Below are 19,473 nucleotides of genomic sequence, written 5' to 3'. Positions count from 1 at the left end.
AGATCTGACAGAATGCCTGAAAAACTATGAACAGAGGTTCATAACATGTACTTGAGGCAGTGACCAAAACTATCCCAAAGAAAAAGAAATGCAGGAAGGCAAAGTGGTTGTCTGGGGAGGCTTTATAAATGACTGAAGAAAGAAGAGACACGAAAAAGCAAGGGACAAAGGGACAGATAAACTCAACTGAATGCAAAGTTACAGAGAATAGCAGGGAGAGATAAGAAGGTCTTCTTAAATGAACAATGCAAAGAAATAGAGCAGAACAATAGAGTGGGAAAGACTAGAGATCTCTTCAAGAAAATTGGAGATATCAAGCCAACTTTCCGTGCAAGGATGGGCATGATGAAGGACAGAAACAGTAAAGACCTAACAGAAGCAGAAGAGATGAAGAGGTGGCAAGAATACACAGAAGAACTATACAAAAAAGGTCTTAATGACTGGGATAACCACGATGATGTGGTCACTCACCGAGAGCTGGACTTCTCGGAGTGTGAAGTCAAGTGAACCTTAGAAAGCATCACTACAAACAAAGCTAGTGGAGGTGATGGAATTCCAGCTGTGCTATTTCAAATCCTAAAAGATGATGCTGTGAAAGTGTTGGATTCAAGATGTCAGCAAATTTGGGAAATTCAACAGTGGCTGCAGGACTGGAAAAGATCAGTTTTCATTCCAACACCAAAGAATGTTCAAACTACTGTACAATTGGGCTCATTTAACATGATAGCAAGGTTATGCTCAAAATCCTTCAAGCTAGGCTTCAGCAGTCTGTGAACGGAGAAGTCTAGATGTACACACTGGATTTAGAAAAGGTAGAAGAACCAAAGATCAAGTTGCCAACATTTACTGGATCATAGAGAAAGCAACAGAATTCCAGAAAAACATCTATTTTGGCTTCATTGACTACACTAAAACCTTTGACTGTGTGGATCACAATAAACTGTGGAAAATTCTTCAACAGATGGGAATACCAGACCACCTCACCTGTCTCCTGAGAAACTTGAATGCAGGTCAAGAAGCAACAGTGAGAATCAGACAGGGAAGACCGGTTCAAAATTGAGAAAGGGGTACAACAAGCCTGCATATTGTCACTCTACTTATTTAACTTCTATGCAGAGCACATCATGTGAAATGCCAGGCTGGAGGAATCATAAGTTGGAACCAAGATTGCCAGGAGAAATATCAATAACCTCAGATATGCAGATACTACCATTCTAATGGTAGGAAGTAAAGAGGAACTAAAGAACCTCTTGCTGAGGGTGAAAGAGGAGAGTGAAAAAGTTGGCTTAAAACTCAACACGATTAAAACTAAGATCATGGCATCCGGTCCCATCACGTCATGGCAAGTAGAATGGGGAAAAGTGGAAACAGTGGCAGATTTTACTTTCTTGGGCTCCAAAATCACTATGGACGATGACTGCAGCCATGAAATTAAAAGACACTTGATCCTTGGAAGGAAAGCTATGAAACCTAGACAGCATATTAAAAAGCAGAGACATTACTTTGCCAACAAAGGTCCATATAGTCAAAGTTGTGGTTTTTCCAGTAGTCATGAATGGATGTGAGAGTTGGAGCATAAGGAAGGCTGAGCGCTGAAGAAATGATGCTTTCAGACTGTGATGCTCGAGAAGACTCTTGAGAGTCCACTGGACAGCAAGAAGATCAAGCCAGTCAATTCTAAAGGAAATCAACCCTGAATATTCATTGGAAGGACTGAAGCTGAAGCTCCAGTACTTTGGCCACCTGATGTGAAGAGCCTACTCACTGGAAAAGACTCTCATGCTGGGAAAGACTGAAAGCAAAAGGAGAAGGAGGTGGCAGAAGATGAGATGGTTAGATAGCATCACCGACTGAATGGACAGGAGATAGTGAAGGACAGAGGAGTCTGGTGTGCTTTAGTCCCTGGGGTGGCAAAGATTCGGACATGACTTAGTGACAGAACAACAGCAAGGACAAATATACACACACAGAATCTTCATATTTATGCCTTCAGCATCTAGTTGGTGCTTGACATGTACTAGGTCCTTTGAAAGTCTACAGTGTAGAAGTTTGCCGATCTTTGGTCCTGAGCGACTGGTCTGAACTGAACAGAGGCAGTTTTCAGAGGTTGGCGCGCAATACCGCCAATGACTTCTTCTGGCCACTAGAGGGCAGACTGATTTCACGGCTGTCCTGCCCCCGGCCCAGCCGTCAAGGGCCCCCCAAACACTCCCCAATATACGCCTCCGCTTGTCATTTCCAACACTGTCTGCCACCGTCCCGACAAATCTCACTTTAATAATCCTCTTTAAGACAAAGCAAACGCACACGCCGGCAGCGGCCCTGAGGTCACATCTCTTCGCTTCAGCGGCCACCCACCAGCTCTCCCTCCCGTTCCTACGGCCTTTTGGGAACTAAAGAGTTAACTCCGCCCTCCACCTGGTCCTTTTTCTCCGCTCATCCGCTCTGTCTGGAAGCTGGGGGGTGGGTGACATCCTAGATAGAGTGGTCACGGGACCCTGGATTCAACTACTTTAATTTCTTTTCCAGAAACCGTCACTCTCCTGCCGCACAACCTGGCACACAACCAAACACTCACACCTTTTCCGGCTAAGATCCCAAACCTGCACCTCTTTCTTCCCGGGACGGAGTCAGGTAGGAGGAGAGGGACAAGGTGGGGCGCAAGAGGCACGCTGTTACTTCCCTACGTCTCTGTTCTTCCCATCCCCGTGAGGGAGCCCCTTCTGCGGGTACCGCTTCTCGGAGGAGAAACACATTTGGCCCGCCGAGAAGCGGGAAGAGGATCTAGAGGAAACCGCGCGGGTTGAGAGGCTCGGGAGAGTCCGCGACTTCGGGGCGGGGAGGAAGGAGTTAAAGATCCAGGCTCGGTTCTACGGTCTCGGAGTCTGGGAGGGGAAGCGGCCGGGAGGGAGGGTTCGGAGCTTGGCTTGGGTCCTCCCCAGTTCCCCCCGGACTGTCGGAGACTTGGGCCGGCCGGACGCCCCTTCTGGCACACTCCCTGGGCCAAGCGCTCAGGCACACATACAAACACTCACACTTCCCTTTAACTCCCTGGCGCCCTCTCTCCCATCCTTCTCCACCGAGCGCTCGCTCGCGCTCTCTCTTTCTCTCTCCTAACAGACGCACACACGCACACACACGCACACACGCACACACCCTGTGGTTCACACTCGGGTCCTCTCGGTCCCCGCGCTCTCCTCGCACCCACCTGCTCCGCAGAGCCCTGGGCACACCCCTAGGTCGCGCGCCCCTGGCGCTCCCGGCGCGGACTGTCGCAGCTAGAGGGGGCAGCGTGCTCCGGGTGAGCGCCCCCGCTCCGCCCCTCTTCCCTCCCACAGGGGCGCTCCCGGTGCCCAGTACCGGCCGCTGAGCCGGAGCGGACGCTTGAGGCCATGGTGGGAGCGCTCGCCCACCACGGTGCCCGCTGAGGCCATGCCGCGCCCCGGGCGCCCCTCCGGCGCCCGCCTGCGCCTGCTTCTGCTCCTGCCGCCGTTGCTACTGCTCCCGGGCAGCTACGCTGGCAACCTGACGGTGGCCGTGGTGCTGCCTCTGACCAACACCTCGTACCCGTGGTCTTGGGCGCGCGTGGGACCGGCGGTGGAGCTGGCCCTGGCCCGGGTGAAGGCGCGGCCGGACCTGCTGCCGGGTTGGACAGTCCGCACGGTGCTGGGCAGCAGCGAGAGCGCGCTGGGCGTCTGCTCCGACACCGCCGCGCCCCTGGCCGCCGTGGACCTCAAGTGGGAGCACAGCCCCGCGGTGTTCCTGGGCCCCGGCTGCGTGTACGCCGCCGCCCCCGTGGGCCGCTTCACCGCGCACTGGCGGGTGCCGCTGCTGACCGCCGGCGCCCCCGCCGTGGGCTTCGGAGCCAAGGACGAGTACGCGCTGACCACCCGCGCGGGACCCAGCCACGCCAAGCTGGGCGACTTCGTGGCGGCGCTGCACCGACGGCTGGGCTGGGAGCGCCAGGCGCTCGTGCTCTACGCCTACCAGCCGGGGAACGACCAGCCCTGCTTCTTCGTGGTGGAGGGTCTGTACATGCGGGTTCGCGACCGCCTCAACATCACGGTGGACCACCTGGAATTCGCCGAGGGAGACCGCGACCACTACGCCATGCTGCTGCGCACCGTGCGGCGTAAAGGCCGAGGTAGAGGCAGGGCACACCCGTCTGGCCGCTCGGCCTCCGGGCCTTCCCCGGGACTTGACCTCTCTCCTGGCTGCACCAAACGTCTCCTCCTCTGGGCCCTTCACTCCTGCCTCGGCCTCCTCCGCCCCGTCCACCTCTGAGTTTCTATTTCCCTGTCTTTCTCCATGGCCCCCTCTCTTCCTAGGCTCGCCTCGATTCTCACCTCCCCACTCCCTCGCCTCCTTCCCACCGATTCCTCCGGAGTTAATTTAACAGAGGTAAAAAAAGCCTCCAGCTACCACCCTGACACCTAGTGGGGCCAGGCTTAGTTCCTAGCCCTCTTTTCTCCCCCATTTCCCATCTTTTCCCAGCAGCCGCCTTCCTGCTCCAGCTTCTCCTCCCGGAGCTCCATCTGCCCTCTCGTCTTCCAGGCCCCTCTCCAGCTGGCCCTCCCCTGCTCTCCGTGCGCCACCCTCACCTTCCCCACCTTCAGCTCCACTATTCCTGCTCTCCCCGTCTGGCCTCCTTCTTCCTCCCCCTCCCACCTCCTTCTCTGTTGTCTCCTGCTTAGCCTAGACTGAGCCGGGACTTCCACTTAACCACCGCAGGGTCTCTGAACTTTCTCCCTTGGGTGCCCCCGCTTCAGTTTCTCCTCCATTCCCTGACACCCTGGCTTCCCTGGCTTCTCTCTCTCCCCCAGTTATCTACATCTGCAGCTCGCCGGATACCTTCAGAGCCCTCATGCTTCTGGCCCTGGAAGCTGGCCTGAGTGGGGACAACTATGTTTTCTTCCACCTGGACCTCTTTGGGCAAAGCCTGCAAGGTGCACACGGCCTTGCTCCCCGCAGGCCCTGGGAGAGAGGAGATGGGCAGGATGTCAGTGCCCACCAGGCCTTTCAGGTGAGGGTCCTGCTTGGAAGCCCAGGCTGTGGGGCTCTGGGTTGCTAGCACATCGTTTCTGGGTCCTGGGTGCCTCAGTGTCTGAAAGGATTCCAGAAAAGAAGTTATTGGTGCTTGTAGGGAGTTAGGTGACAGAAGGACAGCGGGCTGGGGCCATGGGTACATAGAGGGTCGGAAGACTGCAGAACTAGGAGGCTAAAAATATGAGAGAATGCCCTTGAGGTGGGATAATGTTCACATCCTGTCAACCATCAGGACTTAGAAATGCCATTCCAGTTCATTCCCTGCTTTGATGCAGGCAGCACCTCATGCAGGACATGGGGTCCAATCTGACCTTGACCTAAGCAGAGGTGCAACTCTGGGAGGTGGGCACTCAGGATACAGGGAGGACCAGAGTCAGCATCCAACCAGCTCTCCCCTCTCCACTGACTCCTCCTCAGGCTGCCAAAATCATTACATATAAAGAGCCGGATAATCCCGAGTACTTGGAATTCCTACAGAAGCTAAAACGCTTGGCCCTTGAGCAGTTCAACTTCACCATGGAGGATGGCCTGGTAGGAGGCGGTCCTGGGTGATGTGGATCCCGAATCTCCACTCTACAGCCCTCTGCTGGTCTCTACCCTACTTTCTCAGCCTCCCTATTCCCGGTCTGCCCTTCTCTCCCTTCCCTTTGCTCCCCTATCTCTCCTGATGATGGAGGGCGGCACTGACAATTGTTCAACCTCTGAACCTCAAATCTTTATCAGTAAAATGAGGATGATACGTCCTGCCCCATGTGCCTAGCAGGTGTATACAGATGTGTCTTATAAGTAGTGAAATCTCTCTGTACGTACATGGGTAGGGTTGTTTTCACCCATCCTCTTCCAAGTTCCCATTCCCTCCCATTCCCTGCCCCGCAGCACCCCACTCTGCACCCCTCATACTTCCCCCCACCAGCCCAGCTCTCTCTGCCCCTGCAGGTGAACACCATCCCAGCGTCCTTCCACGATGGGCTCCTGCTCTACATCCAGGCGGTGACGGAGACTCTAGCACACGGGGGAGCTGTCACCGATGGGGAGGGCATCACTCAGCGGATGTGGAACCGAAGCTTCCAAGGTCAGGGACTGCAGGTGGCAGGAATGGGCTACCCTGGGGCGCCCCAGGCAGGAGGCAACAAGAAGCCTCTGGGCCTGCAGTGCAGGTAGTCCTTACACACGCCAGTCTCTTCCTCTCCTCCAAGCGGCCTTTAGGCTTTCTTCCCCATCTCCCTAGTGTCATTACAAGTCTTCTTAAGTCCCAGCACCAGTCATTCCTGCTGAGGACATGTCTGTATCTTTTATTATATATATATGTGTGTGTGTGTGTGTGTGTGTGTGTGTGTATGTATGTATTCGGAGGGCAAGACAGACAAGATCAAAAGGTGGAGATGAGGTCTGGAGTCCCTGAACTTTCACTCTCAAAACACAACCATCATCCTCCATACCCCCAGGTGTGACAGGATACCTGAAAATGGACAGCAATGGAGACCGGGAGACTGACTTCTCCCTCTGGGATATGGATCCTCACACTGGCGCCTTCAGGGTAAGGTTGTGCCCCCAAGAAGGCAGTGCCAACTGAGTGACATCTCACCTTCCCACCTCTGTGCATAAGAGCGAACCCTGGATAAAAGCGATCCAGCCAATCTGGAGGAACAACCAGAGGGATAGGGACTTGGGTGTTGTCCTTGGGGAGCCCATGTGTAAGTAGGGAACACAACCCTGCCCTCAGCAAGCCCCATGTCTCTGAAGGGAGGCAGGATCCCCTCCCAGCAGAGACAGGCTATACTCAGAAGGAGGAGTATATGGTTTAGGCCTGGGAATGTGGACTGAAAACACTGCCTTTTCCTATTTCCTGGGTGCTTCAATCCTGGATTACAAACTTCCTGAGTGTGGGACTGTGATTCTATACAGAATATAGAAGCACTTAAGTCATTGTCAAGTTTGTCCATTCTGATAACATGGGGCGTGGGTATGAGGCTCTCTGTATCCAGTCACGCCAGGGGCTCAGTGAACTGCTGACAGGGCAGACTCAGTCTCTGGCAGCGGAGGCGGGGTAGGTGGCGGGCAGGACTGCTTCCCGGATAGGAGGCCTCACCAAGGGCCCTTGCCCGCCCACCACTCCTGCCCTCTCATAGGTTGTTCTGAACTTCAATGGGACTTCCCAAGAACTGGTGACCATGTCAGGGCGCAAACTGAACTGGCCCCTGGGGTATCCACCTCCTGATGTCCCCAAGTGCGGCTTTGACAATGAGGACCCAGCCTGCAACCAAGGTGACTGCCCCTTGCCTTCCTGGCCTCCATTCTGGAGACACTGCATGCTTCCTGTTCAGGGGGTCGAATAGGTGCTGCTCTTTGGCACTGAGGGTTTCCCACAGAGACTCCGCCTGCCGTTTTTGTTCCTTCGTCCACCATCTGAGTTCACTGATTAAATGTTAAAAAGTGCTGGGACTTCCCTGGCAGTCTAGTGATTAGGACTCCATGCTTCCACTTTAGGCATGGGTTCAAATCTCAGTCAGGAGAGGATCCTGCATGCTATGCAGGGCAGCCAAAAAAAAAAAAATTATACATAAAAAAGTTCTTTCTCCTGTCCAATGTCTGTCTCACATCTCTCTTGCTGCAACTCGGTCCTCCTCTGTAGACCACTTCTCCACCCTGGAGGTGCTGGCTTTGGTGGGGAGCCTCTCCCTTCTCAGCATCCTGATCGTCTCCTTCTTCATATACAGGTGAGCCTGGGGATGAGGGTGGTGACTGAGGCTGGAAGGCCTGGAGAACCAGTAGCAGAGGAGGTGGCAGGGGCCCAGAGTGGAGAGGGAGGGATGAAGGGACAGCACAGCAAAGCCCAGGGAGATGGGGGAGAAAAGAGGCTAAAAAGCCCTCCAACGAAGAAGGAGGGGAAAGGGCTTCCCAGGTGGTGCTAGTGGTAAAGAACCCCCCCTGCCAACGCAGGAGACTTAAAGAGGCACCAGAGATAGGAGTGGCCAAGGAGGATCTGGGAGATCCAAGAAGGAGCAGATCTGTTGGAGCATCATAGGATGTGGGTTCTGAGCTGAGGCTGGTCTATCCTCCCTTCCTGTTTGTACAGACCAGATGGGAAGCAATGTGTTGGACCCATATTAGCTGACCAAGGATGATGGCTCGGCCACGTACCAGGGGTTGAACCCAGAGCAGAGGAGAGAGATAAGGAAGACTCACTCCTGCCTTCTGGTGGGAGGCTGACAGGTGCAGGAAAAGTTGATGACAGAGGGAAGCAAGGAGGGAGAGAAGAAAATCAGGGCTGTTTGAGCATCAATTGTGTGCCAGACACTTCCACACACATTTCTTTTCATTCTTATAACAATGCTTTGAAATAAACGTCAAGATCCCCAGTTTCCACATGAGGACATTTAGACGTGAACATGAGCCTCAGAGAAGTGAAATGACTACCTCAAGGTCCCCAGTGAGGCAGAATTTCACCCAAGCCTCCTGACTCCGAGCCGAGAGGCTGTAACTGCCCCACCCATCTCTCAGCTCCTGCAGAGATCCCAGGGCTCTGAGGAGGGGCTGCTGAGTACCCCCGCCCTGGGTCAGGAGCTCAGACGTGGGCTCAGGTGCAGGTTTCGTGCCCCAGGAAGATGCAGCTGGAGAAGGAACTGGCCTCAGAGCTGTGGCGCGTGCGCTGGGAGGACCTGCAGCCCAGTAGCCTTGAGAGGCATCTCCGGAGTGCAGGCAGCCGGCTGACCCTGAGCGGGGTAAGAACTCCACTACTGGGGAGAAGGGGGCTGAGCCGGGTACGGGTATGAGGGTTAGCACCTGCCGAGTTAGGGTAGAGAGCAAGATTCTCGTCCCAGTTCTGCCTTCACTTGCTATGTGACCTTGGGCAAGCCACGTACCCTCTCTGAGACCATCTCAGATAATGATGACATCTACAGAGCCTCCCTCACAGGTCAGTGATAGCATATGTGAAAATACATTTTTTTACAAGTAAATAATGAGAACCTACTGAATAACACAGGGAACTTCTAGTCAATGCTCTGTGGTGACCTAAACGGGAAAGAAATCTGAAAAAGAAGGGATAGATGTGTACATACATTTGATTCACTTTGCGGTCCAACAGGGTCCGACACAACACTGTAAAGCAACTACACGCCAATAAATCTTGTTTTTTAAAAAGTAAGTAAATGAGGAAAGGATTTCAGGATGAGCTGAAATTCCACACATTGAGCTGGATGACAGGATGAGGCAGGGTGACACAAAGATAAGGCAGGGTAGTGAAGAGCAGAGCTCAGCCAGCCGGGATGGAGAACTAGGCCCACTGGCTGACCATCCCTCCTGCACTCCACCCCTTCAGAGAGGCTCCAATTATGGCTCCTTACTGACCACAGAGGGCCAATTCCAAATCTTTGCCAAGACAGCGTATTACAAGGTAAGTCTGCGTAAGACCACTGGTCCTCCGGCTGGGGCAGGGTTGTGCTCTGATGGAGGACTGGGGAGGGTCTTAGGGCAGTGGTGGGCTGTCAGAGCGGTGGGGTTCCCAGTGCTGGGGTCTTTCCTCACAGTGACCACCTCCACTCCTTTCTCAGGGCAACCTCGTGGCTGTGAAACGTGTGAACCGGAAACGCATTGAGCTGACACGGGAAGTCCTGTTTGAGCTGAAGCATGTAATGTGCGGAGGGAGGGAGGGAGGCAGTGGCCTGGGGAAGAATCTGGGGATACGGGGAGGCTGGCCAACAGAAGCGGCATGGAGGGACCACAGCGTATCCTAGGAAAGGGCGGGCACTAGAGCCGTGGGGGGGCCCTTGACGTTGTGAGTAGAATCACAGGTGGGAGAAGGGCTACTGGAGATTTCCTAGGGGATCCGCTGGACGGGCTTAGGAGGCAGAGGGAATAGGGAGCGGATTATGGGGACGGGTTCTGTCAAACAGGAGTGGGAATCACGGGAAGCTCTAGAATGTCTGGAGAGAATACATCGGGACTTAGGAAGAGTGAGGGGTCCCTGAGGGTAGGGGCGATTTGGTGCGGAGTGAGGTCTCTGCCAGGCTCTGATGGTGGCTCTCGCCTGCAGATGCGGGATGTACAAAATGAACACTTGACCAGGTTTGTGGGAGCCTGCACTGATCCCCCCAACATCTGTATCCTCACAGAGTACTGTCCCCGTGGGAGCCTGCAGGTGAGGGTGACAAGGGAGTGTCAGGACACCTGGGTCCAGCCCTGACTCCGCCTTTGACTGACTATAAGCGCAAGCCTCTCCTTTTTTCTGACCTTTATTTTCCCCATCTGTAAAATGGAAGTGGGGGAGGGTGGTGGCACCAGAGTAAATACGAAGCTTTGTTCTCTTCTGCCAGTTTATGTCAGTGGGACCCCTGCACTCCTCCTCCTGGGGGCGCATGCAGGGTACGGGGCTGACTCTCACTGCCCTGCAGGACATCCTGGAGAATGAAAGCATCACCCTGGACTGGATGTTCCGGTACTCGCTCACCAATGACATTGTCAAGGTAGGTCGGGTATAGCCCACTGGGTGTGGGGTGAGGGGCCAGGCAGGCCTCTTCTCTGGCCCTGGTTGGAGGTCCCACTCAGACCCCTGCCTCCCCAAACTTCCCAGGGTATGCTGTTCTTACACAATGGAGCCATTTGCTCCCATGGGAACCTCAAGTCATCCAACTGCGTGGTAGATGGGCGCTTTGTGCTCAAGATCACCGACTATGGGCTGGAGAGCTTCAGGGATCCAGAGCCAGAGCAAGGACACACCCTCTATGCCAGTGAGCCCCGCATGACTCTGACCCCTAACCCCTACAGCCAACACAACCCGATGGGGAGACCGATGCCCTGGCCTGCGATGGGCTCAGGCCCACCCTTCCTGACTCCCAGCTCAATTCATCATCAGTAGAAAGCCGAGTCAGACGAAGTTGTCTCAAGCCGCTTCTAGCTCTAGTACCCCCTGTTTTGTCTCCAGATCAGCCCAGCCACTTCCTTGTTTCCCATCACCCCTTAACTTTGGGGCCCTTCACCCTGTGACTCCTGACCTCTGATCCACAGAAAAGTTGTGGACAGCCCCTGAGCTCCTGCGAATGGCCTCGCCCCCTGCCCGGGGCTCCCAGGCTGGTGATGTGTACAGCTTTGGGATCATCCTTCAGGAGATTGCCCTGAGAAGTGGTGCCTTCCACGTGGAAGGTTTGGACCTCAGTCCCAAAGGTGAGAGGACCACACTTTCCCCTAATGCCACCACACTCCACTGACCCCAGCTCGAGAGAGAGGGAACCCTGGAAACACTGCCCCCTTCTCCTCCACTGTGGCCAGTGACCCCAAGCACGGCTGGACCAGGTCCCTGCGGGGCTTCCCCAGCCCTTGCTCTGGTCCTGGGCTTCCCCACCTCGTTACTCAACAGACCCCAGGCTGAACCAATCCCTCATCCTCTCTCCCCGCAACCACACAGAGATCATCGAGCGTGTGACTCGGGGCGAGCAGCCCCCCTTCCGGCCCTCCCTGGTCCTGCAGAGTCACCTGGAGGAACTGGGGCAGTTGATGCAGCGCTGCTGGGCCGAGGACCCACAGGAGCGGCCGCCCTTCCAGCAGATCCGCCTGATGTTGCGAAAATTTAACAGGTCGCTGGCGTTAGTCCTGAGCTGTCCCAGCCTCCTCCACCCACGGCAGCCACTGTGTATCCCACGCTTAAGTCTTATCCCTGTGGTGGGTGGCAGAGCCCATGCACAGCCCCCCAGACATAGCCTGCTCCAGCCCACCACAGCCCCGCAGCCCCCTCTGTGAATACTGTGGGACCCAGTTGTCCCCACAGCCACCCACTTTTCATACCAGTGTCCTCCCCGGCCCCTACTCCACAGTCTTCACTGGTAAGCAGAGTAAATGGCCTTGCACCTCCTCCGTTTGCCTGTCTGTCCTCCATGGGAGCTCCCACCCATCCTTTGATCCCCTTTCCCAGTGTGCTCTATGGGGGCCGGTTCCTCCAGGCACACCCCTTAGCTAGTCTGTGCCCTCACTCTTCTCAATTGATCCCTGTTCCTTTCTACCTCCTCTGTGTGCATGTGTGCTAAGTCACTTCAGTCGTGTCTGACTCTTTGAGATCCTATGGACTATATAGCCTGCCAGGCTCCTCCCTCCATGGGATTTCCCAGGCAAGAATACTGGAGTGGGTTGCCATGCCCTCCTCCAGGGGATCTTCCCGACCCAGGGATCGAACCCTCGTCTCCTGGGTCTCCTGCATTGGCAAGTGGGTTCTTTATCACTAGCACCACCTGGGAAGCCCTCTATCTCCTCCACCTCCTTCTAGCCTACTTGTGTTCAACAAAATGAGCAGAAGAGCCAATACATCTGAAGCTTCAGACTTGACCCTGGGGACTCAGGGAAGAGTTGGACTTTCTTCCTACCCTCTTCCCCTGCACTCCCATCCTGCTGTGTCCCCCAACCCTGACCATCTCCAGGGACTCTGCTGCAGTATAAGCTAACTTAAGTCTGGGGAGGGTGAGAGCCTGGGGTGGGCACTGCAGCGTTGGGCATGCTGCTCCCCTCTGATCACCATCCCCTCCGCCGCCCCCCTCCCCAGGGAGAACAGCAGCAACATCCTGGACAACCTGCTGTCACGCATGGAGCAGTACGCCAACAACCTGGAGGAGCTGGTGGAGGAGCGGACCCAGGCCTACCTGGAGGAGAAGCGCAAGGCCGAGGCCCTGCTCTACCAGATTCTCCCTCAGTGAGTGCCTGCTCCTCGTGCCCCCGCCACCCCTGCCCTGGCCCCGGCTCATCTTCTGATCCTGCCCCTGTCCTGTCCCTCAGCTCAGTGGCTGAGCAGCTGAAGCGTGGGGAGACGGTCCAGGCCGAAGCCTTTGACAGCGTCACCATCTACTTCAGTGACATCGTGGGTTTCACAGCCCTATCAGCAGAGAGCACGCCCATGCAGGTAAGTCAGGCACAGCTACAGGGGTGAGAGCAGCCAGGTGTGCTTGGCTTCTCATCTCCATCCCACAGGTCTGCCTTCTGGGTCTTGCATTTTCCACCTGAGCCCAGGTGGGGCCCCTTACTCCTCACCCCTTGTGGATGCTCTTTTCTTCCAGGTGGTGACCCTGCTCAACGACCTGTACACTTGTTTTGATGCTGTCATAGACAATTTTGATGTATACAAGGTGAGTAAAGATGGGAAGGGACAGACAGACAGTTGTGGACAGGGTTACAGAAAAGTGAAGGGTAGAATGACACAGAGCCTTAAGAGAGAAGACTAGCCTGAAGAAGGAAATGGCAACCCACTCCAGTATTCTTGCCTGGAAAAGTCCATGGACAGAGGAGCCTGGTGGGATGCAGTCCATGGGGCCCCATGACTGAGCATGCACGCATGAGGTGTGTGGAGGGAGATGGGTTGGTAGCAATAAACAGGTAGAACTAAAAAAAAAAGGAGAGAGAAGACTAAGGGACATGGGCAAAGACAGTGTCACGAGGAGGTGTCACAAGGAGACCCAGGATCCGGCAGAAAAACCGGGCGGAGTATGGAGGATGAGCAAACACAATGGCTGGTAGGCGGGTAGACTAGGAGACAGTGCCCTCTGGGTGACAGCCCACACTGGGAAGAGAAAGTTGGAGTCCTCAGGTCCTGCACTCTCTCATGACCCTCGTAGGTGGAGACCATTGGTGACGCCTACATGGTGGTGTCCGGGCTCCCGGTGCGGAACGGGCGGCTGCACGCCCGCGAGGTGGCCCGCATGGCCCTGGCGCTGCTGGACGCGGTGCGTTCCTTCCGCATCCGCCACCGGCCCCAGGAGCAGCTGCGCCTGCGCATTGGCATCCACACGGGTGAGGCCGCCGAAAGACCCGAGACCAGCCCCAGCTCTCTCCAGCGCTACCTACACGCGCGCATAGACCTTCACCTACCCCCACCACACACACCCCTGGGCTCCCACCGACCACAGACCCCACCTGCTGCCTCTCCTGGGGCACCCTACCCTAGCCTCACCCTCTGGCCCCACCTAGGTCACCCTCCATTCCTCCCACCTGCTTCTCTGAACTGATGGGCTTCCACTCCCTTCAGGACCCGTGTGTGCCGGCGTGGTGGGGCTGAAGATGCCCCGGTACTGTCTCTTTGGGGACACAGTCAACACTGCCTCAAGAATGGAGTCTAATGGGGAAGGTACTCTGGGTCCCCTGGGCGGGACAGGGCGGGCAGGGGGGTTGTAGTTGCCCGCCTGGCAGCGGATGCCTTCCATTCCCTGTTCTCTCTCTTCCCGAGTTGCCTTCTTATAAGGGTTCAACCTGGCCAGGTCACCTTGAGTCTAATCAGAGACGCAGGTCCCAGCTGCCCCCTCTTGCCAAATGACTGAGAAGTCTTTCCAGACCAACGTCTGGCAGTTTCCAGCAGGAATCTTACCTTTAGGGCCCTCTTGAGTGTGGTCAAGAGGGCTTCAGAGCCGCCCACTTGGGTGTGAATCTCAGTTCTACAACTGATGTTTCATGTCAATTTGCTACACCTCCCTGAACCCCTGTTTTCCTTATCTGGAAAATGAGAATGAAACATCTACCTCAGAAGAGTTATTTGAGAAAGTCGTATAACATGACTAGCACGTAATTGTTCAGCTTGTCTGAGCTTCAGCTGTTTATCTTTAAAATGGTGATGTCTTGGGTTATAAAAAACACAGCACAACCCCTGGAATACAATGGGTACCTGATAAATGCTTGCTCCCAGCTCTTCCCTTGGGCTTGCTTCCTGTTGATCTGCTTCCTGCTGTAGTCAACACAATTCAATTCAGTCACCATTTATTGAGCAACTACTGAATACCAGGCCCTGGAATACTAAGATGACCTATACCATAGTTTGCTTGGGACTCAAGGAAAGGCTGCAGGGAACAGTAGTCAGGAAGCCTGGGCCTGACCTCAGCAGCCTGCACAGATCTCCTCTCCAAGGCCTGGGCTCCCTCAACCCTAAAATGAGGGTGTTAAGTTAAAAAACGATGATAGCAACCGATTGTATAGTGCCTCCTAAGTGCCAGATTTTTTTAAAATACTTTATGAGTAACTTTAAATTTAATCCACACAAGAAAGCTTTGAGATGGGTCCTGTCACTCTCAGCATTTTGTAGACAAGGAAAATGAGGCACGGAGAGTTAATATTACTTCCCCAGCCGAGTGTCCAAGCTGAGATTCGTACCAGGCAGTGCAGGCTCCAGTGTCTGAGCCCTTGACCTCTACACTCTACTATCTGTCTAGAGCCTGGTGATGCTCTGAAGTGCTGTCCAATGGAACTTTCTGCAGTAATAGAAATGTTCTATAAGCTGTGTTGTCCAATATGGTAGCCTCTGAGGCATTGCGTTTTATTTATTTATTGCATTTTAACTGTATTTCATTTTAATTACAATTTAAATAGCTACATGTGACTAGTGGCTATCATGGTGGACAGCACAGCTCTGAAATTCTCAGGGTGAGGCCTATGTGGTCAGACACCACGTGGAGTGGGTGGGACTCTGAATTAGGAGGCTTTCAGGGCTAAAGGAAGGTGGGAGAGCATCTTTCTAGCCCTGTGGCCCCCAATCTCTTGCTCCCAACTCTTGCATCTCTTGTCTCCCTTCTCCTCCTTTATCCTACCCAGCCCTGAAGATCCACTTATCTTCTGAAACCAAAGCTGTTCTGGAAGAGTTTGGTGGTTTCGAGCTGGAGCTTCGAGGGGATGTAGAAATGAAGGTAGAAAGTCCCTGCCCTCACGACCCCTTGAGGTGCCTGCAGGGCTCACCTTCCCCCAGGCCCCTTCTCAAGCAACCATCCCCATTCCCATCATTTGGGAAAGTGGATGTATCACTCCCCACCCCAATGTCCTCTTTTTCCCTCCAGGGCAAAGGCAAAGTTCGGACCTACTGGCTCCTGGGGGAGCGAGGGAGTAGCACCCGAGGCTGACCTGGCTCCCCTCCTGGCCTTCCACTCCCCGCTTCCCTGGGCCAGAGATGACAGAGAGATGCCAGCATCAGCCCGTCCACAGCAACCCCACATTGCCAAAGAAGTGGCTTGAGCAACTCAGATGTGCTGACCCCAGTGGTGACACCAGATACTACCTCTGAAAGAGGACTTGTATGGGGGAGAACTTGGAGCCCACAGGACTGGACCAAAACTCACAGTCATGCCCAGGGAACGCACACACACACACACACACACACACACACACACACACACACACAAACACATACACACACAAGCACACACAAGCACACACACTCACTCTTCACCCTATCCCAGGCCAGGCCAGGCTGGGATGTGAATTCCTGCATCCTCCTGCCCCTTCCTGTGCCCTACCCCTCAACCTTGCTACACTGTGACTATTATTGGGGGGGCGGGAAGAGCCCCCTGGGTGGGAGTAGAAGGGACTATAGATGAATCTAGGGGCTGGGGGGAGCCCACATCTGGGCCTAGCCCACATGGGCCACAAACACCCCGAATCCCCCATGACCCAACACAAGATATTCAGCACATAGGGGAGAAAGGGAAATACAGAGGGCTGTGGGCTTGTATGCCTTGCTTCTCCTGTGAGTAGAGACCATTAAAATCTTTATTCCAGTGACGGTGTCTTTTCTCCAGCCAGGGTTGCCAGGAAACACAACCATATTCTCTACCCTCAACTTTAAATAAGACGTTTCTCAAGCTGGCAGTTTAATATGTGAGAAAGTTCCCTTCAACTTTGAGGAACCAGTGTAACAGCCTATGAGTGACCCCAGCAGTGCTGACTCTGTTGGTCTCAGGATCTGTTTACACCCTTTAGAACTACTGAGGGCCCCAAAGAGATTTTATGTGGGTTATATCTATCGATATATTCTGTATAAGAAATTAAAACAAGTCTTTATTAACTCATTTAAAATAACTTTAATAAACCCATCACATGTTAATTTTTTACTGCTTTATCAAAGACATTCTTGAGAGAAACTGGCTTTTGTTTTGTTTTGTTTTTGAAGATTACAATGACTAGTTTGGTGCTACTGCCTTGATTTATGCTAAGACACCAGCCTTTTAACCCCATTGTTTTTGCACCATCAGTGCACATAACAACAGTCAATAAGGTAAATGAAAAACTTCCCCAGAAATCCAGTGGTTAAGACTCCACGCTCTTGATGCAGGGACACAGGTTTGATCCCTGGTCAGGGAACTAAGATTCTGTGTGCTGCTCAGTGCAGCCAAAAAAAGGGAAAATAATATATAATTAGTAGGATTATGGGGAAAAAAACCTTTTTTTTAATAGGCAATGCTGCGCAGTTTGCAGGATCCTACTTCCTCAACTAGGGATTGAACCCAGGCCACAGCAGTGAAAACACCAAGTCCTAACCACTGCACTGTCAGAGAATAATCATGAAAATCATTTTGACGTCATCCATCCCCTGAAATGGAGAAGGAAATGGCAGCCCACTCCAGTATTCTTGCCTGGAGAATTCCATGGACAGAGGAGCCAAGCAGGCTACAGTCCATGGGGTTGCAAAGAGTTGAACATGACTGAACTGACTGACTGAGCAACATCCCCTGAAAGGATCTTGGGGATTCACAGAATCTGTGGACTACGCTTTGAGACCTCTATTTACTTGCTCTATTACTCAATGCCCAGCATACAGTAGAAATATAATGAATGCAGACTGAATGGGCAGTCCTGGCACCTGCCCCAGGAGGTCTGGGAGCCAAGAAGGAGGGTGCGGTGGGAACATAGGGATCCCTTTTTACCTCAGTTGAAATGTGGGAATTGTCCACCTGCCCATCGGTTCCCCTGCCGGTGTAGACAAATGTGAGTGATAGTTTACAACTCTCAGTGGGGCTAAGGGCCCTCCTTTCCCTGCCCCGGCCACCCACCCCACCCCCTTCCTGAGCAGGCAGGCAAGAATGTGAATGCGGGGGAGAGGTGGCTGCAGTTTCACCTCCCCCATGGGGAAAGAAAGTGCCAGACATTTCTTCAGTACCATCCATCAAGCGCAGACAGGCCCCTCCTCCGACCTCCCCAAGCCTCTTCCTGGAGTCCGCGCCCAGCGGCACTGGAGGTCAGGATGGTCCAGGGAGACCTTGGAGGTCTGCCTTGGGGACAGCGCTCCTTGATACACAAGTGGCTGAAGAAAGGTTAAGTTGTCCTCCCTTTGTCTAATGAGTCTTCTAGATATCCTGTGCTCCCTGCCCACCCTTTTTGGCCTCAGTCAGATTTGATTTATTGGGAGAGGGAGCTAGCACAGTCAAGTCCTCACCCTCCTCAGCTGGGGACAAATAGCTCTGGGAAGGCCTAACACAGAAGGGTGGTTGCCTCGGTAACACGGCAGCACATCCAACTTCCTGATGGGCCCTGGTGGCCATGTTGACTCCCAAACTCCCATTCCACCTCCCCCGGGGTAGTGACAATCCTAGCAGAGAGAGGAAATGCTAAAGAGAACTGTGGGGCCTAAGAAGTCAGATCAGGGTGGAGGTTGGGATATCCAGGAGACTGGGGCTTTGGAGAGGGGAGACTGCAAGAGATGAGGTGGGGAAGGAAGCGGGGAGCTGATAGACTGAGGAGCCCCAGTCAGACAATTGTAGGAAACTGCCGGTCAGATCCTTCCGGGGCAGCCTGGCTCCGCTGCGGGCACTTGGAGGGGAGGGGGCTGGGGGAGTGGGTGTGAAGACAGGCCAAGGGAGTCGCTGACTTCAGGAGCTCGAGAACTTTCACTGGAACTGAGGAGATTTCCTTCCGGAGTTAGGCCCCCGAAGCCAGGAAGGACTGGGAAAGCCATTACTGAGGGGAGGTGGGGGGCGGGTAGGCGGGCAGGGTCTGAGGCGAGCAGTAGCGCCCCCACCCGCCAGCGGGTGAGACGGATTTGCGCCAGGACCTCCGCCCACGTGGGAGGGGCTGTCTAGCCTCGCTTGAGTTTCGCCGGCTGTCCCGTGGAGTAGGTCTGGGAGGGTGGGAGGCAACAGGGTTTCCCTGGAGTATGATAAGAATAATAACAACAGTAATCATTGGCATTCGACTGTGCCTTGCAGTTGACCAAAGCTTTCACATACATTATCTCATCAGCCCACGAGACACCCTTGGAAGGGAAGGGAGGGAGCGCAGCTGGAGGTAGGAGGGCCCCGCTATGGTCCAGCTGCGGGTAGGAGGGCCCACTGTAGACAGTGTGCGGAGGGAACCAGCGGTGCGAGAGCCGGGGACCCGAAAAATAAAAAGAGAGCTGACAGAAAAAGACAAATATCTTCACACACCACGCCCCCCTCCATCCTCTCTCTTCTGTAGGTCGAAAAGCTTGGGGTAGTTTATTTATTATAGCAGTACATTTAGTGATAATGTTTTAAAAATGATTTATACCTTTCAGGACAGATCCATGGAATCTAATTAGCAGTAGAGGCCAGTTTTGCAGCCTGAAAGTCATTTTTTTCGTTTTAATTGCAAGAGCTGTAAAAATATAAAAATAAATTAATTAACCATTAAAAAAATACCTAATTAAAAAAAAATACCTAATGCTGTTCAGGGAGATTTAAT

The 19,473-nt window shown here is 53.9% G+C and overlaps 1 protein-coding gene across 1 annotated transcript; it reads left to right on the top strand.

Moving 5' to 3' along the window:
• The first annotated feature begins 2,539 nt into the window (after positions 1-2,539).
• NPR1 (natriuretic peptide receptor 1) lies at positions 2,540-16,553 on the top strand. Its single transcript, XM_061120767.1, has 22 exons — positions 2,540-4,144; positions 4,824-5,023; positions 5,464-5,577; positions 5,983-6,118; positions 6,492-6,583; positions 7,176-7,311; positions 7,679-7,763; positions 8,648-8,768; positions 9,368-9,442; positions 9,600-9,677; positions 10,082-10,186; positions 10,440-10,511; positions 10,619-10,775; positions 11,053-11,208; positions 11,450-11,618; positions 12,575-12,721; positions 12,805-12,928; positions 13,083-13,151; positions 13,638-13,812; positions 14,048-14,146; positions 15,598-15,689; positions 15,837-16,553. Exons 1-22 carry the CDS (start codon positions 3,433-3,435, stop codon positions 15,897-15,899), a joined length of 3,177 nt encoding a protein of 1,058 aa, XP_060976750.1. The 5' UTR covers positions 2,540-3,432; the 3' UTR covers positions 15,900-16,553.
• The last annotated feature ends 2,920 nt before the right edge of the window (positions 16,554-19,473 follow it).

Source organism: Dama dama, chromosome 20 (assembly GCF_033118175.1).
Source record: "Dama dama isolate Ldn47 chromosome 20, ASM3311817v1, whole genome shotgun sequence".
NCBI lineage: Eukaryota > Metazoa > Chordata > Mammalia > Artiodactyla > Cervidae > Dama > Dama dama.
Note: the sequence above shows the minus strand (reverse complement) of the source record. Positions and strands in the feature narration are given on the sequence as shown.

Coding starts and splice junctions, on each gene's coding strand:
- NPR1 (XM_061120767.1), top strand. CDS start 3,433: ATGCCGCGCCCCGGGCGCCCCTCCGGCGCCCGCCTGCGCCTGCTTCTG. Junction 5,578..5,982: donor TCACCATGGAGGATGGCCTG/GTAGGAGGCGGT, acceptor CTGCCCCTGCAG/GTGAACACCATCCCAGCGTC. Junction 8,769..9,367: donor GCCGGCTGACCCTGAGCGGG/GTAAGAACTCCA, acceptor CCACCCCTTCAG/AGAGGCTCCAATTATGGCTC.